Here is a 23,492-nt window from a genome sequence, read left to right on the forward strand (position 1 = left end):
TAAAATCCCACTTTAATTTTTTTCCCCTTTGTTCCTTCTTGTTGAGGCATGTGCAATGTTTTTGTAAAAAAAATCTATAAAACTCAAGCTTACGTAGGCTAGTACTATGACAATATAATCACCTTCTTGTTGAGGAAAAAAAAAAAATAAAAACATATAGTGAGCAAGCTAACCAAGCCTACTAATACTACAACAAAAACAATTATAAAAAAAATCTATAAAACTCAAGCTTACGTAGGCTAGTACTATGACAATATAATAATTTATATCCGAGACCTTTTTTATAAATAGTGAATATTTAGCATATTAAATCATCAATACCGCTGAATTATTACATATATTTGGTGTATTTATCGATCCCTTGTAGTATAGATATGATATTGATGCGCGCGCTCCCGCTTGTGAAAGTCTGTACAAAGGTGAACGAGGGCGAAACGCGGGTTACTGCGAGTCGAACGAGCCACCAATCACAGGCCTCCTTACAGTCTGTCCATTCATACGGCGCCGCTGATTGGTGGAGATTTTGAGATATTTTGTAGTAAACGCTCGCTGTCAGACACACGCATGGGCGTTTATCAGAAGAGTTCTGTCTCATACACGTGAGTAAAGCCGGTTTAAAAGTCTTTTGTAGTTCCTGATGTATTTTATTCTTCACTGAGTAATGAAATGCGTTATACAGTAGCATAATAGTTATACAGAACCATAACAACTTTGATGGTGTTTTGCAACATTGCAACGTGTCATTGATGCATACGGATGAGTGCAGAAGAGCATGTGTGTATGGAACTGAAATATGACACTGTGAACTCCTCTTTATTCCAGTTTCGACTTTAGTTGTTTTTGTTTGGATATGTATTTTAATAATTTAACAAATGCACATTGTGTGAAGTGCAAACCCTTACTTTTAAATGAGCATGTGTTTTGTAAAGAGCCTATGTGTTTAATATTTAAAGCTGCTCTTGGTTTGTGAATTAGAGACAGAAAGTCATCTGTCATATGTGTGTGACTCAAGTTCTTAATTTAACTTGCTGACCTCTAAATGCATTCATCATGCGGTTCAGCAAAAGTACAGTTTTAGATTTTAATTTTAGAGCATTAATCTGTATTAAAGTATTCTTGCCTGCATAGAATGTCGTCTTGCATGAGATCCATTGTGTCTCTTTTGACCTTGTTGTATGGCAACAGCATGTTTCTATTTCCAGCATCCCTCCTACCTGTGGAAATCACCTGTGTGCATAAATTAAAGGTTTAGTATTAAACAATAGCCTTTCATGGGGGAAAAAAAAACAAACAATGCAGGCAGTTTCATGTGATTTCAGATTTGCCATTACTGTGAAGCTGTAGTGTACACACTATTATTTCTTGCCCTCATTGTGGTTGTGTAGATGGTTGGTATTTTGGTTTAAGACAATGTGATTCATGTGTAATTTGGTATTGTTGCAGGGCTTGTTTGGTTTGGTCATTATGTTGCTAATGAACAGGTATGATAGAAACTAAGGGTTTGGAAACGGACTCCTGATACGCAGGACAGAAGGTCATGGGCGTCTGAGCGTGTGAATGGGTGCCTGTAGAAACACCTGTTCATCTTTATTAATAATGATGAATGCTGCTGATTGTTGCATTCATCCATGCATTTATAGGTCACATATATTTTTCAAGAATTTACAAGTGAGATGGCAGTATATATTTTGTCAACACTCATAGTTAAAACTCAACCTTTGTCCCGGTCAGAGACATGTGATAGATTTCACAAGGTCAGACCGATGCTGCCTGTCTGATTTAATCTGGTTTATTAGGTTTATTATTGTCTAAAGCTGTAAATAAGGTCAACTGACCCATGATGCAACAGACTCATAATTGTCTAATGTTGTGGTATTTGAATAGTAGCAGCACTGCTATATTTAAAATTGGATCAAAGACACCACTTTCCACTTCTCAGTTTGACTAGCCTTTAGTTGTGTGTCCTTTATCATGGATAAAACAGTACATCTGCTGATTGATTGGTCAATATTTATTTATTGACGACGATCAATGCTGAGGTAAGCACCTCCTGACCGTTTCTGTTTGCTCAGTCTCATTGGAACTTGTCATTGAGTGTTCGACAGTCAGTATGATGCAATCTTGTCTGTTGTGTGGGTTTTGAAACTATGTAGGCTTAAACATTCCTTATGAATGACTGAAAGAAATGATCTAGAGTGAAAAGTAGAGAAGTGAATCTCATGAAACCTCAAGAATATTTTGGGGTCATAATTCACCATAAAGCATAAGAAGTTGTGCTTTGCATAAAAATGTTAACCTATTTTAGAGCCATTTGTTATGGTTTAATTTTTGAAGTATTTTTGTTCATTTTTTTTGGAAAAGTGCATAAAGACATTTATAATGTTATTGAAGATTTCTTTAAATAATTGTTGTTCCTGTAAGCTTTCTATTCTTCAAAGAATCCTCAAATAAAATATATTATTTCCACAAAATTAATCAGCACAACTGTTGTCAATATTATTAATCAGAAATGTTTCTTGAGCAGCAAATCAGTATATTAGAATGATTTCTGAAGGATCATGTGACACTGAAGACTGCAGTAATGATGCTGGAAATTCAGCTTTGCATCACAGAATTTTGTTTTATTTTAAATTGTAATAATATTTCCCAATATTGCTGTTTTTACTTTATTTTTGATCAAATAAATGCAGCCTTGATACGCAGAAGAGACTTCTTTCAAAAACATATAAAAAAATCTTAACAACCCCAGACTTCTGATCAGAAGATTATGTAATGGTAGTATCATATGCTGTCCTGCCTTTATAATGATAAAATGTATGTTAAGTAAGTATTAATATCTAATTTATAATGAATCACCAATAAAAAAACAATGGGACCCAAAAGGAGGTGTATTACATTAGTGAGAATTCTGCTGGGAATGTTATTAAAAATGCAAATAATCATACTGGTTATTTAATATATATATAAAAGTTTTATTCACACTTCCCCCTTTCCATAAACATAAATGGACTTAATTCACATTGCACTAAAGTTTACACCTTAAATCAGTGGAAAGCTGTCTTGTTCTGGAGCCTAATGCGGATGTCATATGTCCGCTGGTCTCTTGTCATAAATCGCATGCCTTTAATATATCTGGATCTGTTCCACTCAACCTCATGCCACTCTTTTCCATTTGTTGTGCCACTGTTTTTAAATAGCAGCCCTGCTCTGGGAGGGGGTTGTGTCTGTGCCCATCGGGTGACCAGCCTGAGGGTCTGTCATTGGTCTCACTCACCCCCACTCCGAGTTTAAAGGACGTGGCTGTGGTCATGTTACCTTTGCCCTGGAAAGTTTCCTCACCAGTGGAATGAGACGAAGTGTTTATGTTTATCAGCTCCTCGTGACGGGTCGACACCAAACACAGTGAGATAATAAGGGGATCTTTGATAAATAAACAGAAGTGTGATGCTATGTAGTGACTGACAGATATATAAGCTGAAATTCCAGCATCATTACTCCAGTCTTTAGTGTCACATGATCTTTCAGAAATCAATCTAATATGCTGATTTGCTGCTCAAGAAACATTTCCAATTATTATAAATGTTGAAAACGGTTGTGCTGCTATTTTTTGTGTAGATCATAATTCATTGTTTTTTTCAGGATTTTTTTAATGAGTAGACCATAGAAATCTAAAAAACAAAAAAAAACCCTTTATTTTAACACATAACATTTTAAAAAAGAACTTAACATATAACTAATGGAAAATAACCACTTGTCAATTATTGACACATAATGTAATCAGCATATAGCTCTTGGTGAGTACTGACACAGTAACAATCATATCTATAGTCAGTTGTGTTTTATTTGAGGACTTTAACTATTGGTTGTTGCTTGTTTGACTTCCTGTTCTGTGATTGGCTGATTCAGTGTGGGTTTCTGTCCAATAAGGGACAGGAAGGGGTGGGCAGGGGTCTGACCCGCGGTTGCACATGAACTCAACCTGTAGTTGACTGAACTGTTTTTACCTTCACCTGGTTGTTTCACCTTCCTTTTGGTGTGATTCTGTGGCTGTGGGAAGCACATCGGCGCCCACATTTGGACGTACCTCATTCTTCTAGTCTCAGGTGAAGTGTGTGTGTGTTGTGTCTTGGTCATGTTGAGTTCTTGCCAATTGATTTGAGATGGTTTGACTTTGCAGTCAACACCTTGATGAAGGGCGGGTTTTCAAGCAAAGGCTTGTACTAGCCAAGTTGGAGAAACTATTTTATAGTACAATAGCTTTTGTCAGAATGCAGAGAATTTAGTATTTTCTGTTCTGAATGAATGAGGATCTTGAATGGGTCGGAGTATTTTAGCTCCAAGTCTCCACAGGATTTAACTCTGAGTTGTTAGTATGCAGTCATGCATGAGTTTACAAGTGCTTCACACTGTGTCTGTTTTTTTACTCACTAAGTGAAGGCGGTTTCTCAGAATGATCTGCCCCGGGGCAGTAAGAATAGAAGTGGGTGAGAGGTTAAAGGGGTAACGCGTCCTCGCAAGGTTTAACATGAATCACACAGCTGGCTAAGGTGACTCAAGGCGTAATGCTGCTGCTAAGTTAGCTTGAGTTAGCTTGTTGCAATTTGAATATGATTATAATGTGTAGTTGGACCTTCAATGTTTAGATCCTCAGTTTCTGTGATAAACTAATCAAATAAAAAACTTTCCTTTTGTTCAACTAAAATGTTGATGATCAGTGCATTGTTAGCTGTTGGTGTTAATTTTTTCCAGAAACCTGTTTTGTAAAATGTAGGTTTAATGACATGAGTGTTGATTGCTGTGAAGGTTTGTTGTTATGTAAATGCAAAGCTTGATGTGAGCTGAATCACAGGTGTATTAGATGAAGATAACCTTGCAGAATGTCTGATCGTTTAATCAGTTTGACCCTTCAGCACTGACTGTTTCCCTGCAAAGATAATGTGTCACAGTTCACTTTGATTACCAATTGATTGCTAAGATTTAATCAAAGGGTTTTCCACAATATTTCAAAACACTTGACAGGATTTTACAGCTCAATAATGTGCCAACAAAAACAGATTTTACAGGACTGATTTTATGAATCACTGACGGGCAATAAAAAAGTTGCCTGCCAGACACAATCACATTTCTCATATTTCATTTGTTCCTTATGGTAAATTATCTGGGATTAAAAAATGTGCTTGCCATGAAACTAATGTCACAATGCAAAAAAAAAAAAAAAAAAAAAAAGTAATAAAACAACCTTCTTTTGTTTTTCCTGGAAGTTCCATGAAGGTAATTCCACCTTTTGATCTGTTGAAGTTCCTTGGAATAATATATATATATATATATATATATATATATATATATATATACTGTGTATGTGTGTGTGTATATATATATATATATATATAATATATATATATATATATATATCTATATATATATATATATATATATATATATATATATATATATATATATATTTGTGTATTTCTTTAATTTCTCCTTTAAAATGATTTCACGAATAATACCTTTTTTTTGGATATGCACCATGGTAAACTACTTAATTACTTTAATTTATTTCTTTTTATTTACTTGTCTTTTGTATTCAATTTTGAAAACACAAAAACAAGCACTACAACAAACAAGGAACAGATACCGTCAACTCTGCTTATCAGTTTTTTGTCTTTTGACATTTTTTGCCATTCCATGACACATAAATATGGTAATATCAAAGTATTTTTTCCCTGTGCCAGGGTATGAGCAGAGTAGGGTCTAATTTATCCCCTGTTGTCCTCCACAGATTGAGTTTGCTGTAGTCATGCAGGCACACGAACTGTTGAAGCAGCTTCGAATCCCTGAGCTGTCCGAGGTGAGGGACTATTTCCACAGCCTCTCCACAAACACCCTCCTCGGCATGGGTGCGTTCACCGCCGTCACGGCGTACTGGTTCGCCACCAGACCCAAAGCCCTCAAAGCACCCTGTGACCTGCGCATGCAGTCAGTAGAGCTGCCGGTAAGACAATACTACATTAAGATGAACTCAAAGCCTGTCTTACTGCAATCAGAGAATATAAAATATGTTTTTTGTCGATCAGGGTGGAGAATTTGCTCGTCGAGGGGCGGTTTTAAATGGAGGACCGCTCTTGAGCCATTTCTACGAGGACGCCAAGACCTTATACGAGTGGTTTCACAGGGGTCTGAGGGAGTCAAGTATGTACTTTTCACTTATATTTCAACCTTGAAGCAATAAATAAATGATAACGTTGAACTTGTATATCTAACTTCATATAATGATTTGGGTGATGATATAGTTATATTTTGCATCGAAATGCTATGGCAACCTGTGGTTAAGTGGTCAGCATTAATAAATCACATGATGATGAATATTCTGTTTAGAAACAACAAACTGAAAAATCAAATTGGCCTTTATGTGATATCTTTATATTTTCTTTCAGATAACGGTCCCTGTCTGGGATCGAGAAAACCAAAGCAGCCGTATGAATGGCTTTCGTACTCAGAGGTAGGATCACACTTCTGCATCCATGTCTGTTTCTGTTTTGATCCATGCTTTTTGTAATTCATACATGCTTTTGTAATTATGTATGTCTTCTGATATTTTCACTAACCTCATCACTAAGATTGATTTTTATTTTTACAGTTTTGTAAGTAAGCAATACATTTATTTTATATTTCCTATTAAATGTTAAAGGGTTAGTTCACCCAAAAATGAAAATTCTGTCTTTAATTACTCACCCTCATGTCGTTCCAAACCCGTAAGACCATCGTTCATCTTCGAAACACAAATTAAGATATTTTTGATTTTCTCTGACCCTCCCATAGACAGCAAGGATCTTTACAGGATCAAGGTCCAGAAACGTAGCAAGGACATCGGTAAAGTAATCCATGTGACATCAAGGGTTCAACCGTAATTTTATGAAGCTACGAGAATACTTTCACAAAATAAAAAAATAACGACTTTATTCAACATTTTGTTTCCTCCATGTCACCCTAGTGTTGTTATTTTTTTCTTTTGTTATTTTACCAATCTCCTTGCTATGTTTCTGGACGTTGATTGTGTAAGGATCCTTGCTGTCTATGGGAGGGCCAAAAAGCTCTCAGATTTCATCAGAAAATATTTTAATTTGTGTTCCAAAGATGAACGAAGGTCTTACGGGTTTGGAACGACATGAGGGTGAGTCATTAAAGACAGAATTTTTGGGTGAACTAACTCTTTAAGGTTATCAATAATAATTAAAATGCAGATAATTTATTACATTCTTATTTTTCCATAATATTTGGAAATTTGCATTTACAGTTCAACTCAGCAGCAATAAATTCATAAACATACTTTTACTAGAAATTATGGCGTGCAGTTTATTGTTCGTAATTTTCAAAGCATTCGGACTGATGCTTCATAACTTTACCTTGGTGATATTTAAATCAGCAGATTTCACAATGTTAAATCCATCACAGAAAACAGAAGTATTTTAAGACATAAGAGTACACATGTAAAATGTCACAATGCAGAACCGGCCCATCTCTCAAACTGGTGCATGCCATCCGCCCATCTTTATTGTTGAGCTTTGGGATTTATTATAGCTCACATTACTGTTCTCTTGGATCTCAAGTTAATAAGTTACCTAGTGCACCTAGTGGGTCATTTCATAAAAACTTTACATAATTTACATCTAGCATGCTGTAAAACCTGTGAAGTAATTCATACAGCGAGACACTAATCTGTGTGATGTGTAATCAAAGCGTCCGGCATACACCTGTGGAGAAGCTGGTTCTGGATTTCAGACCTCTTAAGTGCAGGTTTCTTGTAGGTTGTTGGCGTTTTTGTGAAGGTTGCCCTTACACAACTTGTTTAACTGCTGAAGCAGTCAAATTTACATTCCTTATGCTGTTGTCTTGTTAATAAGCTACATAGATTGCACATGATAATGCATGTACTGATAATCTTTAACATATTAAGTTCCTAATAGAAAAATTAAGTTCTTTGAATTGGAATTGGATTTAAACTATTTAGAGAATAAATTTATGGTGGATATGGATCTTTTCTTTAATTTCTCCACCCTTCTTGTGCACAGTGAACTGCATAAGTGGTTTTCTGGTATGGTTACGTTGTTTGTCATTTCCTCTTCATCAGGTGATTGAGCGAGCAGAGAATTTGGGATCAGCATTTTTGCACAAAGGACACTCGAAGGATGGAGACCCCTACATCGGCATCTTCTCTCGGAACAGACCAGAGGTCAGAGCTAATAAATATGTGATTTATTGCCCAAATGTATCTTTACACTTGTGTTTAGATTTGAACCTGGTTTAAATTAATAATGCAATTCATTGTAAATGAATAGTTCACCCAAAATTGAAAATTTGCAGAAGATTTCTTGACTGAATTTGGACAAATTTAGCATTGCATCACCTGCTCACCAATGGATCCTCTGCAGTGAATGGGTGCCGTCAGAATGAGAGACCAAACATCTGATAAAAACATCACAATAATACACAAGCAATCCACACCACTCCAGTCCATTAACTAAAGTCTTGGGAAGGGAAAAGCTGAATGTTTTTGAGAAACAAATCCATCATTTTTTTTAATATCAAACCATTGCTTCAGGCAAAATATAAGTCCTCTATAATTAATAATGCTTTCTCCAGTAAAGAAAAGTCTTGTCTGAATCAAGAGAGAAATATGCATAGAACAGAAGACGACAGGGAACCGCCCTTTTCACTGAATGAAGCTTTATCGTGGATTATGGACTTATTATTTGTCCAGAAGCAACAGTTTAAAGTTACAAATGGATTAATGATGGATTTGTTTTTATCAGCTGTTTGGACTCTCATTCTGATGGCACCCACTGAAAGCGTTTTTCACTGCAGAGGATCCGTTTTTGAGCAAGTGATATAATGCTAAATTTTTTTTCAAATCTGTTTTTTTTTATCTATATTAAAAATGTTCTCATCCAGAAGCACACGTTTTTGAGTCTTTGTGTGACCAATCGCAGATAGAAAAAAAAAATAAAACAAACAGTTATAAAACATTTTTTGCAATTCCGATTGGTAATGGTGCAGAAAATATACATTTCACCTTTAAAAGATAAAATGAATCTTTAATTTCAATTTAAATTGGAATGAAAACTTTAAAATCTCCTGTGTTTTGTTTTTGCTCTGTTTGGGACTCTAAATTTGTGACCAACAGGTTACAATGAACAAATGTGCAGTACATCTTCTAACGTTTGAGATTGCAAATATTTTATCACTAATGTCAGAAATCTTTATCTAGTGGACGATTTCCGAGCTGGCCTGCTACACATACTCTCTGATATCAGTTCCTCTGTATGACACCTTGGGCACAGAAGCAATAAGCTACATCCTCGACAAAAGTATGTCAGTTTTTTATGCAGTTTCATCTTGAAATAGTGTGTTTACATTAAGTTTGTTTATTAGTCATTGATTTTAGTTAGCATGCAGATGTGTCATATAAGATGTCCCTGTTGTCTTTTTATTGGTGTTTGCTTGGTCATTATTAGGGTTAGAGATCTCTAACTTTAAGTATTCAGCATCAAGATCAAGAGAATGAATGTATTTGTTTATTTTTGTTATGATTGTCTGTTTTACTACATGCATATGTGTGTGTTTTGCAGCCTGTATCTCTACAGTCGTATGTGACGTACCTGAGAAGGTCAAGCTGCTGTTGGACTGTGTTTCGGGCCGGCAGCACTCAGTCAAAACCCTGATCCTCATTGAAAACTTTGACACTGATTTGGTCAGCAGAGCACAGCAGTGTGGCATCGACATCATCAGTCTGAGAGACGCAGAGGTGAATAAACCGCAGATTGTCTGCTCAAATCTTTGCTTAACCCCAGTGGATGTGATCGATGCATGTGTTTGCGTCTGATGGGGTTTGTTTGTGTTGCTGTGACCCGGATCGCTGATCAGCTGTGGAAAGTGGGTGACATGCGTTACTGAACGCTTGCCCTCAGAGCTCACTGACACTTCAGCTGCTATTTATAGAACATCATTCAAGCCTGCTAACTTATTTAAAAAAAGTACCATGTTACAGTTATGGAATTGGATGAACTATATGAATATCATATTCATGTACAATAGTATTTATGTAAAAGAACACCATAGAGTACCATATCCACAAAAAAAAAAAATTCAAAACATATTTGTTATATTTCACTAATTTAAAACCCTTTTTGCATGTTCACTTTTCTTTGATGACTGTTATTAGTCACATGACATGCAGATAAAAAAAATAAAATATTTAATTTTAGTATGTTTTTTATTATGATTTGTTTTTATTTTAATATGTATTTTTTCAATATTACATTTTAAGATTTAATTGGTTCACATTTTGTTTTATTTTTATATTATATTTTATATTTATATTTAATATAATTTTGATGATATTTTTGTATTTGTATTTTAATTCGAATTTTTCTTTAGTTTTTCATTGTAACATTTTTTGATTAAATAAAGTCTATTTTAATTTAATATTGTTTTTATTTTAATATTAAATTTTTATGATTGAATTATTTTTCATTATTTATTTAGATATTTTATATAATATTTTATGTTTTAATTTGTAGTAAATATGTAGTTTATTATGTATTTATTTTAATTTTTAAATGTTATAATTTTTTTGTAATTTTTTTGTTTAAATTACACATTTATTTTAATACATTTTCATAATGTAAGTTGCTTATTAAGTGTTTTTATATTTATTTTAAAATTATTAGTTTTTTATTTAATTATTAATAAATTAATTATATTAATTTTACATTTGTATGAGTTAATTACCATTTGATCATCTTGTGGACTTCAGTTTGGGAATGCTTATTTACACTTAGCTTTCTAAGTTTGATCTGCCGCTTGACTTTTTATTTCCTGAGCGAGATGAAGGTTTATATTGGCTGTGCTTGTGTTTGATTGCTGTCAGACACAAACACAAAGCTCATTCACCTTGCATTTCTTCCTCTTTCACTGAGCTTCCTCTGTCTCCATCATTTATTTATTCCTATAATATTCCTTTGCAGAATATCGGCAAGGCTCATCGACAGCATCCTGTGGTTAGTACTGTTGTTTCTTTTTCTATATATATTTTATAATTATAAAAGGTTTCTTTCTGGAAAAAGTCTGGATGCTACTTTTCTGTACCTTTATTATTTCTTAAAAATTCTCAATATTTATATAATATCTCCTGTATTTGCAGCCCCCTCAGCCTGATGACTTGGCTATTATTTGTTTTACAAGTGGAACCACAGGTATGATGTTTTTGTTTACTTCATTCTAAGCACTAGCAACACTAAGATCCATGGGTACAATTCCCAGAAAATGCACGAATTGATATCAATGTAAATTTGGCTTCAATGCATTGTAATGTCCTTTGGATAAAAGTGTCTGACCGATGCAGAAATGTAAATGCCTCTTCTAGCACTCCAAATTCTTGATTGTAGTATCAGTTTGAAAAATTTCAAGAAGAATCAAGAAGAATTTCAGGCCACATGTGAATTGAGTGTAATGATGTTTGTTTTCTCAAGGAAACCCTAAAGGAGCGATGCTCACCCACAGCAACATAGTGTCTAATGTTTCTGCCTTCATCTACGTCACAAAGGTAAATACATCCTCAAATGATAGCCCTATAAGCACACAACTTTTAATACATTTGTCAAGCAGAACACAGATCACCTTTTAGCTAAAAACTTATTTTCATGACAGTTAAGCACATTTTATCCCCAGTTCTCATTACTTTAATGACAAGAAACACTATATTATTTATATTGTGTAATATTTGTTAAAATGATTATTATTTTGCATTTTAATTTTATAATTGAATTCAATAATTTATTTTACAATTAAATTCAGTCATTTGTTTGTAAGAAATCCAGGAGGCTGGACCTGTAATATGTTACTGTATTACAGATATTTAGGATAAGAGCATCAGTTAAGTGACTAACTAGAAAGATTCTGTTGTGCATATTTGGTTTATTTTTTGAAAAAGTAATATTTGTGACCCTGGACCACAAAACCAGTAATAAGGGTCAATTTTTTGAAATTGAGATTTAAACTATTTGAAAATCTGGAATCTGAGGGTGCAAAAAAATCTAAATATTGAGAAAATCACCTTTAAATTTGTCCAAATGGAGTTCTTAGCAAATGCATATTACTAATCAAAAATTAAGTTTTGATTTATTTACAGTGGGAAATCTACAAAATGTCTTCATTGGAACATGATCTTTCATTTATATCCAAATGATTTTTGACATAAAAGAAAAAAATTATAATTTTGACCCATACAATTTATTTTTTAGCTCTTGCTACATATATCCCAGTGCTACTTAAGACTGGTTTTGTGCTCCAGGGTCACATTTTTCTTTAATGATCTGTTTAATAATCTGTTAAATTTAATTCATATTAAAGGGATACTCCACCCCAAAATGAACATTTTGTCATTAATCACTTACCCCCATGTCGTTCCAAACCTTTAAAAGCTTTGTTCATCTTCAGAACACAATTTAAGATATTTTGGATGAAAACCTGTAGACTTGTGACTTTCCCACAGACTGCCAAGTAAATAACACTGTCAAGGTCCAGGAAAGTATGAAAAGCATCGTCAGAATACTCCATCTGCCATCAGTGATTCAACCGTAACGTTATGAAGCGATAAGAATACTTTTTGTACGAGAAGAAAAAAAAATAACGACTTTATTCAACAAATTTCTCTCCTCTGTGTCTTGCAAACTGCATATGCTCTTCTGTGTCAGCCGCGCCACAAGGATGCGCTGTTTTCTTTCAAATCAAAGCGTAAATACACATAGAAAGCGTATCATTATGTCATGGCTGACACAGAAGAGCGTACGCAGTTTGCGTTGATGCAGAGAGACACAGAGGAGAGGAATTGTTGAATAAAGTCGTTATTTTTGTTTTCTTTGTGTACAAAAGTATTGTCGTCGCTTCATAACGTTACGGTTGAATCACTGATGGCAGATGGACTATTCTGACGATGCTTTTCATACTTTCCTGGACCTAAACACTGTTATTTATTTGGTAGTCTATGGGACAGTCACAGGGCTCCCGGTTTTCATCCAAAATATCTTAAATTGTGTTCCGAAGACTAACTAATATAATACGGGTTTGAAACGACATGGGGGTAAGTGATTAATGACAAAATTTTCATTTTGGGGTGGAGTATCCCTTTAATATTTTCAGATTATTTTACTTTAATTTATATTACAATTTGTACTATTTTCAAACAGTCTTTGAAAAAACGTTTTGAGAAAGTTTTGCTTGATATTTTCATGACAAAGCACATTTCATCCCCAACTATTTCTTATTATTACTGTAATGAGAAAAGAATGCTAATTTACATTGTTGTAATGTAATTTTGTTGAAATAAGTGTGTTATTTACTTTATAAATTATAATTTGATATTTTATAATGAAATGTAATCATTTCTTTTATAGCTACAATAATTTTTTTTTTTGATCAGTCAGTGATTTCTATTTGAACAAAATGATCCATCAGGGAGACTAGAACTGTAATATGTTACAGAAAATTTAATAATATTTAGGATAAAAGCATCAGCTAAACAAAAGAGTAATTTGCATGTTTCTGATGTTCACGTTTGCAGCCCACTTGCCCCATCGGTCCTCAGGACACACACATCTCTTACCTGCCCCTGGCACACATGTTTGAGAGAGTCGTACAGGTCTGTGCTGGGTGCTTTTAAGTTTTTTTAATAAACACATTATTTATGGTTTAAAAATGGTGCACTGCTTGTGACGCCTCATGTCTGTTCATGTGGACTGATGCTGTTTCCTCACTCTCAGGGTGTGATTCTGATGCACGGCGCACGTATCGGATACTTCCAGGGGGACATTCGAATTCTGATGGATGACCTCTCGACCCTGAAGCCCACCGTATTCCCTGTGGTTCCTCGTCTGCTGAACCGCATGTTTGACAAGGTGAGATGTGGTCATGATATTAGTTTAAGAGCCTGTAGACCTGCGAGTGATCACAGAAACTAGATTAAACCTGCAGCAAACAGGAATGTGTAAATCAGAGGAAAAAATGGCTGCTTTCAAATACATTTAAAATGTGTTTGAGTAAATGCTGCTCCGTACTAACTCCACCTCTGCAAATGCTCTGAGTTTGGGTTGCTTGTAACATGCATTTGAAAATGCCGCACTCGTTATATATCTTCCCAAATTCTCAGCTCAATAGATTCAAGATTTAAAGTAGTTCTATTATGCTCTTTAACAAAGTCTTGATTTTGTTTTGGGAGTGTACTAGAAGATGTTCTCATGCTTGTAGGTTCGAAAAACGCATTATTTTTCACATAATTTACATTTTTACAATATCTTTCTCCCCAGCCTGGCACAGACGGCTCGATTAGTTTCGAGTTTGATGAAGGCCCGCCTTCCGAAAAACTAAATGTGATGTGACTGGTTAGCTGTCCGAGTGCGTTGTGATTGGCGAACAGCTTAGACGGTGTTTCAGTACTGCCCCGCCCCTTGCTCCATCTTTCAGCAAAAGCTTTTTGGGCGAAACCGGAACTGTACTCCCTTGTTGTGGTAGCTGTCCTCAGTAAAATGCGCAGCACACAATAGCAAATTGGGGTTATAATACTCAGGAACAGAGTTAAAAATAAATTGCAACGACTTTTTCCTAACATCATACGCTTCCGGAATCCCAAGCAAAAACGTTTGGGCATGGGATAAGAATTGTTCTAGACACGGTGCTGCAGTTCTTATCCGGTATGTAACTGCCTTTAGACATGCTGAAACTTGATGCTACAGCAGCTCTTCTTCTTCTTCGTTTTCTCTGATGCACTAACTCTGCAGCAGCACTTCTTCTTCGTGGTGTTGTCTGATGCACTCAACCAAGAGTTCTAACCACGACCTCGCACCTCCCCACCCCCCAACCATTCGAATTTCTGTAGGTGGGAATTATTTTAATGATATTCTAATGGGCCGCTTTATGACATCACAAACCCCGGAAACCAACACTGTTGTCCAAACGAGCCGTTCGTTGTAGTTCTTGAAAAGGGATTTTTAAAAAAACTAAATCTCTCCCTTTGGAGTGAACTTTATGATTTGTAAAGTTCGAAGATCATTCGTATGCCCAAACATAAACACTACACACTGACTAAAATTCAAAAAGTGAAAAAGCATAGTATGACCCCTTTAATCTTTCTCTTTATTGTAATAGTTTAATGTTTAATAAAAACAAACAATAATAATATTGTAATTTCGTTTTAATAAAATAAAAGGTATTATTATTAATGTTATTAATTCTATTAAATACGAATGTTATTTAATTTTATATTGCTTGCAACAATTATTTAATAATAATAAATGGTCATTAATAAATGGTCATTAATAATAATAATAATAATATGTAATTGTCAATAATGCAATTGTGATGTATTGATTTATTGATTTTAATTTGTATAATTAAAATAATAAAATATTTTTAATAACAGTATTATTATTATTATTGATAATAAATACTCATTTTATTTAATAGTACAAATAGTTTTACAACAGTTGCAATATTTTTATTGATTTATTTAGTTTTATAATTCAAATGTTAATAAAAATAATTTGAATAATAACAATTTGTCATTATTATTATATTTTATTATTAATATTATTAATAAATACCCCTTTTTATAATGCAGTTATTTTAAGGCAATTATGATATATTTATTTATAAATTTAAATTTGTATAATTAAAATAATAATAATAATAAAATATTTTAATAATAGTAATAATAAAAGTAATAGCAATTTATTGTTGTTGTTGTAATTATTATTATTATTATTAATTTAGTATTTTATTTTATTTTATAGCGCAATAGTAGTACTAGAAAAATAGTAATGTAGTTCTTTATTGATTTAAAATTAAACTTATTTTGAATATTATTCTTATTATTATTAATAATTTATCATTATTTGTAGTAGTGGTAGTACTAATACTTAACTGATCATATGCCTAAATACATGTAAAACATGTAGTAACCATTCATTACTGTATGATCTGTGATCTATCACCTCATTCATGTCTTTCCCCTCGTAGTGTTTTTACGTGTCAGATGCACTAGTGTAGTAGTAATGTAGTGAAACCCTCTTGTAGATCTACGGACAGGTCAACAGTCCCCTGAAGAGGCGCATCCTGGAGTTTGCGTTCAGGAGGAAAGAGAACGAGATGAAGAGCGGGATCATGAGGAGAGACAGTGTGTGGGACAAGATCATCTTCAAGAAAGTCCAGGTGATTATTGACCTGAGAATGTGCTTGCTGTGTCTTCTGTGCTGACAAAATTAGAAAGAGTTGTAGTGTTTAGTGTAGTAATGGGTCTGTGCTGCCCCCTGTAGGCCAGTGTTGGAGGACACGTTCGAATGATGATAACTGGAGCGGCTCCCATTTCAGCTCCTGTTCTCACCTTCCTGCGAGCTGCATTGGGCTGCCATGTAATGAACACATACATTTAGACTCATTCCACCATATTTTATACCGCTGGTTGTGAAGTAAATGTTGTTTCCTTGCAGTTTTATGAAGGATACGGTCAGACTGAATGCACTGCCGGCAGCACAGCTACAATACCAGGAGACTGGACTGCGGGTAACACACACACACACACACACACTGATGCATATGAAGTTAATAACACAGCTGCATGTTTATGTTGACTGTTTTATGGTGTCGTTGCAGGTCATGTTGGAGCTCCTCTGCCCTGTAATGACATCAAACTCGTGGATGTGGCAGAGATGAACTATTATGCTGCTAAAGGCGAGGGAGAGGTACGGTGTTTGTGTTGCTTTAATATAAATTGGACTATTGTAGTGATTTTATGTAGTCATATTATTATACGTACGGACCATTAATGTATTAAAGATTAAGATTGTAATTTTTATTTATATTTATATTTTATATAAATATAAGTGCTGTCAAATGATTAATCGCAATTAATTGCATCCAAAATAAAAGTTTTTGTTTACATAATATATGTGTGTGTACTGTGTATAGTTTTTATGCATACATATAAATACAAAAACATGCATGCATATATTTAAGAAAAATATGTTATGTTTATAGATTAAATATATTTATATGTAATCTAAAATATAAGAATATAAATATATAAATGTTTATACATGTAAATATTTTCAAAATATATACTGTATGTGTGTGTGTTTATATACACATAATAAATATACACAGTATACACACATATTATGTAAACAAAAACTTAGATTAATCACGATTGATCGTCTGACAGCAGTAATATATATGTTTAAATTTTATTTATTTATTCATTTATTCCTTCATTTTGGATATGAGTATGTATTTGAAAATGTAAACATTATACTATAATTTAAATATAGACCTACTGTATTTACATAATTTGTATATTAAGTATACAAGTATACAGTAAATAAAAAAAATTTTAAAATACATTTTTAAATAAATTTAAATTTATTGCAGTGGAACGAGGTTATGTGAGAAATAAATTCAAAATGTTGCAGTTGTATGAAGGTTTTTTTTAATGCTTTGGAAAAAAAAGACACCATTATAGTTTTTGTTAATCATTTGAGGTTTTTTTTCTTTCTGTTTTTACATTAATTTGAAAGTTTTTGTGATTTATTTATTTTTAAATATATGTATAGTTATTATATTTTATTTTTAAAATATATCTAGTTTTTATTATTTATCTATTTCAGTTTATTTAGTACTTTAGTACTTAAAATCATACTAAAAAAATGTCATTTAAATGTACAAAATTATTTATCTAAAAATATTAGTGTATTTGTATTTAAGGTTTCAGTTCAGTTTGTATTTATTTCAGTTAAGGTTTATTTTGTTTCAAATAATAAAATTATTTTTTCATGGTTTAGCTTGAGTTAACAGTAATAACCTTGATGTGTGTTATGTGTTATTAGTTGTGTGTTTGCATGTGGTCTTTCACACATTCGATTTGACAGGTGTGTTGTTTCTGGCAGGTGTGTGTGAGGGGTCCTAATGTTTTTAAGGGGTATCTGAAAGACCCTGAGAAGACGAAGGAGGCTCTTGATGAAGACGGTTGGGTTCACACTGGAGACATTGGCAGGTGGCTGCCGGTAAGAGTGGTTTCATAGAGGACCTTCATTCTGCATTCACAGGCACATTTTATTCTAATTTAGAAAATGAAGAATATAGATAGACTATTTTGGTGCATTACAAATAATAAAACATGATACAGCTAATTACATGTGTACATGTGGAATTAAAACTCAAGTTTTTTAAAAAAAAAACGTTACTCACCAAGGCTGCATTTATTTAATCATTAATACAGTAAAAACTAATCATTTTAAAATAACTGTTTACTATCTGAATATATTTAAAAGTGTCATTTAATGAACTCATTTTCTAACATAAGTGTATGTTTATGAATGTTCATATTTTAAATAACTATTTAGCTACTGGATCTTTTAGCAGAACAGGTTTAATTCATAAAATATGCCATTCTTTAAATGGACTATTTGGTTATATTTTGATAATTCTTTTATTTTATAGTTTTCAGTTATTAGTGAAAGAATCAAACTGAAACCTGCTATATCGATATACTTAACTCCCACATAATTTTTGTTTTGCAGAATGGCACTCTAAAGATTGTGGACCGTAAGAAGCACATTTTTAAGCTGGCTCAGGGTGAATACATCGCTCCAGAGAAGATCGAGAACATTTACATCAGGAGTGAAGCTGTGGCGCAGGCTTTCGTACATGGAGACAGTCTGCAGGTGAGGAGAGAGACCAGCACGCAGATGGAGGCATTACAGAACAAGTCTGTATTATTTATTGTTCTCTCATTTTCTCCACAGGCCTGTCTGGTAGCCATCATTGTGCCTGATCCAGACTTTCTGCCCGGCTGGGCCAAGAAGAGAGGCATAGAGGGCTCATATGAAGAACTGTGCAAAAATAAGGTAAAGACAGATCTTCCATGTGCATTTTTATTCACTTCCACACTTTTCAGAGAGTTGCATTCATAGGTATATTTGGGTCTTAAATAAAATGCATATATCTAACAAATCACAAAGTTTGAAAGTAAATAATGTGTCTTTATGTTTTTTTTTTAGGAGGTGAAGAAAGCCATTCTGGAGGATATTGTGAAATTGGGTAAAGAAAGTGGCCTGAAGTCTTTTGAACAGGTGAGGTTTGTCTTGATAGACTCAAAAAATATTAATTTCCATTCATTTGGATTATACAGTTTTAACTTAAACTAATAAACTTTATGTGTGCTGCATAATTGTGAATTATATATAAATAAACTGGTAAGAACCAAGTAAGATTTCTGCACTCCAAACAATCATGGCATAGTTTATTATTAATTATTTGCATTTGATTTTATTTAAATAATCATATTTTCAAAATGCATGTGCACAAATTGCGCTTTGAATTACCATAAATATTTTCATTGTGAAAATAATTACATATGTTTATTTAAGAAATATGTATAAGGCTAAAATATGGAACAAGCAATATTTGTTTAGTTAAAGTGTGTATGAGAACTAAACAAATTTGATTTATTAATGATAAACCTAGTTATTGTGTATTTACAATGTAATAGTACTAAGTTTATTAGTACTATTACAGAAATTTGATCCGTTTGATTTAAGTGTGACTGGCAAACATGCATCACATTAAAGGCGTTTACTAACAGCTTGTGCCAGCACAAACCGTTTTTTGGCATTAAAATTGTACTGTCAGGATTTACTAAAGATGCACAATGACGAATTAGTGCTGAAAAGGAGTGGACACAGGTATTTTTGCACCTGACCTTTTTAACACAAAAGTAATGGGATGAGAGTATTCAAATGAATCACGCAACAGATTTTACTAAGGTTTGCACTCGTCAGATTACTGGTATTTGCATCATTATTTAACGCCCAAAAGAAGCATGTCTTAAACTATTTTAAGCTTGAAATGGCTGCAGTTATTGTTGCTAGAGGAGGCAAGCAGAGAACAAAGAGCGCGTGGTGGAAGGGATAGGATGTATTAATTTATTCTGAATGCCAGAAGAACACATTATCTGAACGAATCATCTGCCAAGCCATGTTATTTTTAATTTGCTTCAATAAATAAAAGACGACTTTGAAACCTCAACTAGGAGTCATGCAATATCTATTAAAACTTCTAGCAAACCTTCGTTTTTTGGTTCTTTTTTTAACGTACTGTGGCTTATTTATTTTTTATTGTTTATTCACGACTACACTAACTTGCGCTGCGCTTGGCGTTGGTCGATATGTAAATGAGATGTTGCGTCTTTAATTTGCACATTGTTAGTAAATCACCCGCAGACATTTCCTCGCCCATCGGCGCTGTTTTGGAATTGTGCTCTCATGCGAATTTGCCCCGTTTAGTAAAACTGACCCTTATTAATGATTTTATAAATGATGGCTGCTTTTTCATCATCTTCACTTCTCAGGTGAAGGACATTGCTCTTCACACCGAGATGTTCTCCATCCAAAACGGCCTCCTGACGCCCACCCTGAAAGCCAAACGCGCTGATCTCAGGGACTGCTTCAGGAAACTGATCGATGAGCTTTACTCCAACATCAAAATATAAAGCCGAGGAAATGTAACAGAGCTGATCTGGGTCCCACGACTGAAAAGACCTAGTTCAAAACAAGAGGCCTGAGAGAGCTTGTTGTCAACTGATGTAGCATCAGTTTTATATGCCTTTCAGAATAAGATTATATCCTAGATCAGCTGTGTTACTCGCCTCGACTTCAGCTTTAAACATCCTGCCTCAGGAAAACGTTCCTACATTTTGACACCATCATTTTTACCTTTGACTATTTTAGGAGAAAGGGAAGAGAAATCCACGAGCAAGAACAATCTAATGCTGTTATTGAGTACAAAATAATATTCCTCTTTTATTTCAGTGCAGTTTTTTCTAATGAGATGATGCAGATAAGCCAAACATTTTATTCTGCTTAAATTTGCTGAAAATGTACTCATCCTCACTTCAAGATGAGTAGATGAGTTTGTTTCTTCATAAGAACAGATTTGGCAGATTTGAAATTTAGCATTATATCACTTGTTCACCAATGGATCCTCTGGAGTGAATGGGTGCCGTCAGAATGAGAGTCCAAACAGCTGTTAAAAACATAGTCCACACAGGGTTCCCACGCTTCTTGAAAGTACTTGAATATCAGACACATGAATTCAAGGCCTGGAAAGTACTTGAAAACAAATATAGGTTCTTGAAAGTGCTTGAAATACATTTGAAACTAAATTTTGTTTAGTAGAATGGTGCTATTTAATTTTTTTTTTCCTATATGCAATGTCAAAGGCAAAACGAAACAGCGCTAATGAATGGGGTGGAGATGGGGTAGCACGAGAAAAAAACTTGGCATGCGAAAAACACTGTTTGTTCAGTGCCGAGTTTTGCAAGCTCACAAATCCTCTCATTATAACAAACAAAGTGTAGACGGGGTGTAAATAAGATATTCACTGTGCAGTGTAGAGAGCTGCGTTGATTATAATGGAACTTTGTGAGATCGCGATGAACGAAGGAGAGTGACAGCTTTTAATGATTAAGGCAGTTTGCAAAATGATATTGATTTAATACAACAGTTCATTAAACAAGAAGTTAATATTAAGTGACTTGCATTGTCTTAACACTATTGCCTAATTTTGTTCTATTTCTTCAACAAAAATAGTTAAAAATACAAACAAAGTAACAGCTGAGCCGCTGCGCATCTCCATTCAACACAGCGTTGTTTTATGTATGTATGAATGGGCGTTTTTAAACGAATCTGATTCAGTTACCCATTCATAAAGACAAACACTGGCTTCATTCCTGAATGAATAAGCTGTTCGAACGAATCATTTGAATGAAAGATTCAGTCATAAAATCAGTGACTTGCCTCCATCTACTGTCAGATTTACTTTCATTTTAAAGTATTTTTTCTGTTATTTAAATCATATAATATTTCTATATTCACAATGTTATATTTAAAACATTGACCTCAACATGAAGTTATGAATTTAATTGCACTCATGTGACCACTGAGCCTCATTAAATCATCTGAAAATACACCTAGAAGCCACTTTTTCTGTGCAATGCACCTCTGTAGTACAAATTAATTTATTTCATTTGATTGGTAACTTATTCTTATTCTACTTGTTTTTATTCTGCTGTTTTAATTCGAAATTTTAAAACAGCTTATAAATATATATTTTTGACTTTGACAAAAGATTACATACTTTTAATAAAGTTAGAAAAATGCCATTACAAAGGTATTGGTACATCACTTTAAGGAGTCAGATATCATCTTGTAATGGGAAGGCTAATATTTGATCAGAATTTTTGATTATTGATTAGAAGGTTCCCCTGAAATATTTGACTGTGCTCCTAATTGTTTTTTTTTTTTTAATTAGGAACACAAGTGAGTAAGTGTAAAGCCCTGTTTAACCACTGTTTATTAATTTTAAAAAATAAGAAAATATTTCAAATTTAAATCTTTTACAAGAATTACAGCAAAAACCAGTTTGATGCAAGAATATATATTTTTATCAGTATTTGAGAAATTCAAAATTCCTTTGAACACGACTGCTCAAAATGGTCTAAAATTATGAAACCTACACATTCAATACCTCTTTACTCTGATTTTTTTATGTTAATGTTAAGTGTACGTGAAATGTTAAGTACTGTAAGAGGTCTTTCATGACGCTACATATGCTGGGTGTGAATTTGATTGGTGCTTGATATAAAATAAATGGTGCTTTAATAAGTCCTTGATTATGGACTTGAAAGGGTGATTAAGGACTTTTGGTATTTGGCCAGGAGGTGACAGTTTAAAGTTAATAAATCTTGATGGATTTGTTTCTTACAAACACTCAACTTTTCTCTTCATAAGACGTTAATTGATGGACAGGAGTGATGTGGATTACTTGTGGATTATTGTGATGTTTATATCAGTTATTTGGACTCTCATTCTGACGGCACCCATTCACTGCAGAGGATCCATTGCTGAGCAAGTGATGTAATGCATTTCACCAAATCTGTTCTTATGGAGAAACACTCATCTACATCTTGGATGGCTTGAGTACACTTTAAGCAAACTATTCCTCTAAAACAGCAAACCCTCATTTTTAAGTTTGTGGGCTTTCTCTAAAATATTTTTTAAACTTTTTTTTTAACTTTTTAAACTACTGCTTCAGTGGAAGAAGCTACATTGTGTATGTGTGTATTTGGGAAATATCACGTACTCTCTCAGGGAAAAATATGCCTTATTAATGGACATCAGCTGCATTGAGTGTTGTTGATGAGAGAGGGAAACATGCAAAAAAAAGAGGAAAAAAGCCAATAATCTTGTACTGTACCTCACGATCAACATGAAGGACACTAGATGGAGTGGGAAATATTTCATGATATTGTCTTCCAGTAGATATTTTAATGTTCTGAAGCCTTTTTCTGGACTCTTTATTAACAGGACGTAAAAAAAAAAAAAAAA

The 23,492-nt window shown here is 33.7% G+C and overlaps 1 protein-coding gene across 2 annotated transcripts; it reads left to right on the plus strand.

Moving 5' to 3' along the window:
• Positions 1 to 494: 494 nt before the first annotated feature.
• acsl1b (acyl-CoA synthetase long chain family member 1b) lies at positions 495 to 22,950 on the plus strand. 2 transcript variants are annotated; one of them, XM_042737958.1, is made up of 21 exons: positions 495 to 599; positions 5,783 to 5,995; positions 6,078 to 6,192; positions 6,438 to 6,502; positions 8,132 to 8,233; positions 9,269 to 9,368; positions 9,630 to 9,805; positions 11,028 to 11,060; positions 11,204 to 11,255; positions 11,532 to 11,605; positions 13,622 to 13,699; positions 13,821 to 13,955; positions 16,129 to 16,263; positions 16,368 to 16,463; positions 16,542 to 16,614; positions 16,705 to 16,793; positions 17,994 to 18,110; positions 18,627 to 18,770; positions 18,852 to 18,953; positions 19,107 to 19,178; positions 20,456 to 22,950. In XM_042737958.1, exons 2-21 carry the CDS (start codon positions 5,801 to 5,803, stop codon positions 20,594 to 20,596), a joined length of 2,094 nt encoding a protein of 697 aa, XP_042593892.1. In that variant the 5' UTR covers positions 495 to 599; positions 5,783 to 5,800; the 3' UTR covers positions 20,597 to 22,950. The 2 variants fall into 2 exon arrangements, with proteins under 2 accessions (XP_042593892.1, XP_042593891.1); XM_042737957.1 differs by lacking the exon at positions 495 to 599 and adding an exon at positions 3,950 to 4,103.
• The last annotated feature ends 542 nt before the right edge of the window (positions 22,951 to 23,492 follow it).

Source organism: Cyprinus carpio, chromosome B14, assembly GCF_018340385.1.
Source record: "Cyprinus carpio isolate SPL01 chromosome B14, ASM1834038v1, whole genome shotgun sequence".
Classification (NCBI taxonomy): domain Eukaryota; kingdom Metazoa; phylum Chordata; class Actinopteri; order Cypriniformes; family Cyprinidae; genus Cyprinus; species Cyprinus carpio.

Excerpts from the sequence above, each read along its gene's own strand:
- acsl1b (XM_042737958.1), top strand. The coding sequence starts at position 5,801 with ATGCAGGCACACGAACTGTTGAAGCAGCTTCGAATCCCTGAGCTGTCC. Across the intron at positions 11,061-11,203 it reads CTCATCGACAGCATCCTGTG|CCCCCTCAGCCTGATGACTT; the intron begins GTTAGTACTGTT and ends CTGTATTTGCAG. Across the intron at positions 11,606-13,621 it reads CCTTCATCTACGTCACAAAG|CCCACTTGCCCCATCGGTCC; the intron begins GTAAATACATCC and ends TCACGTTTGCAG.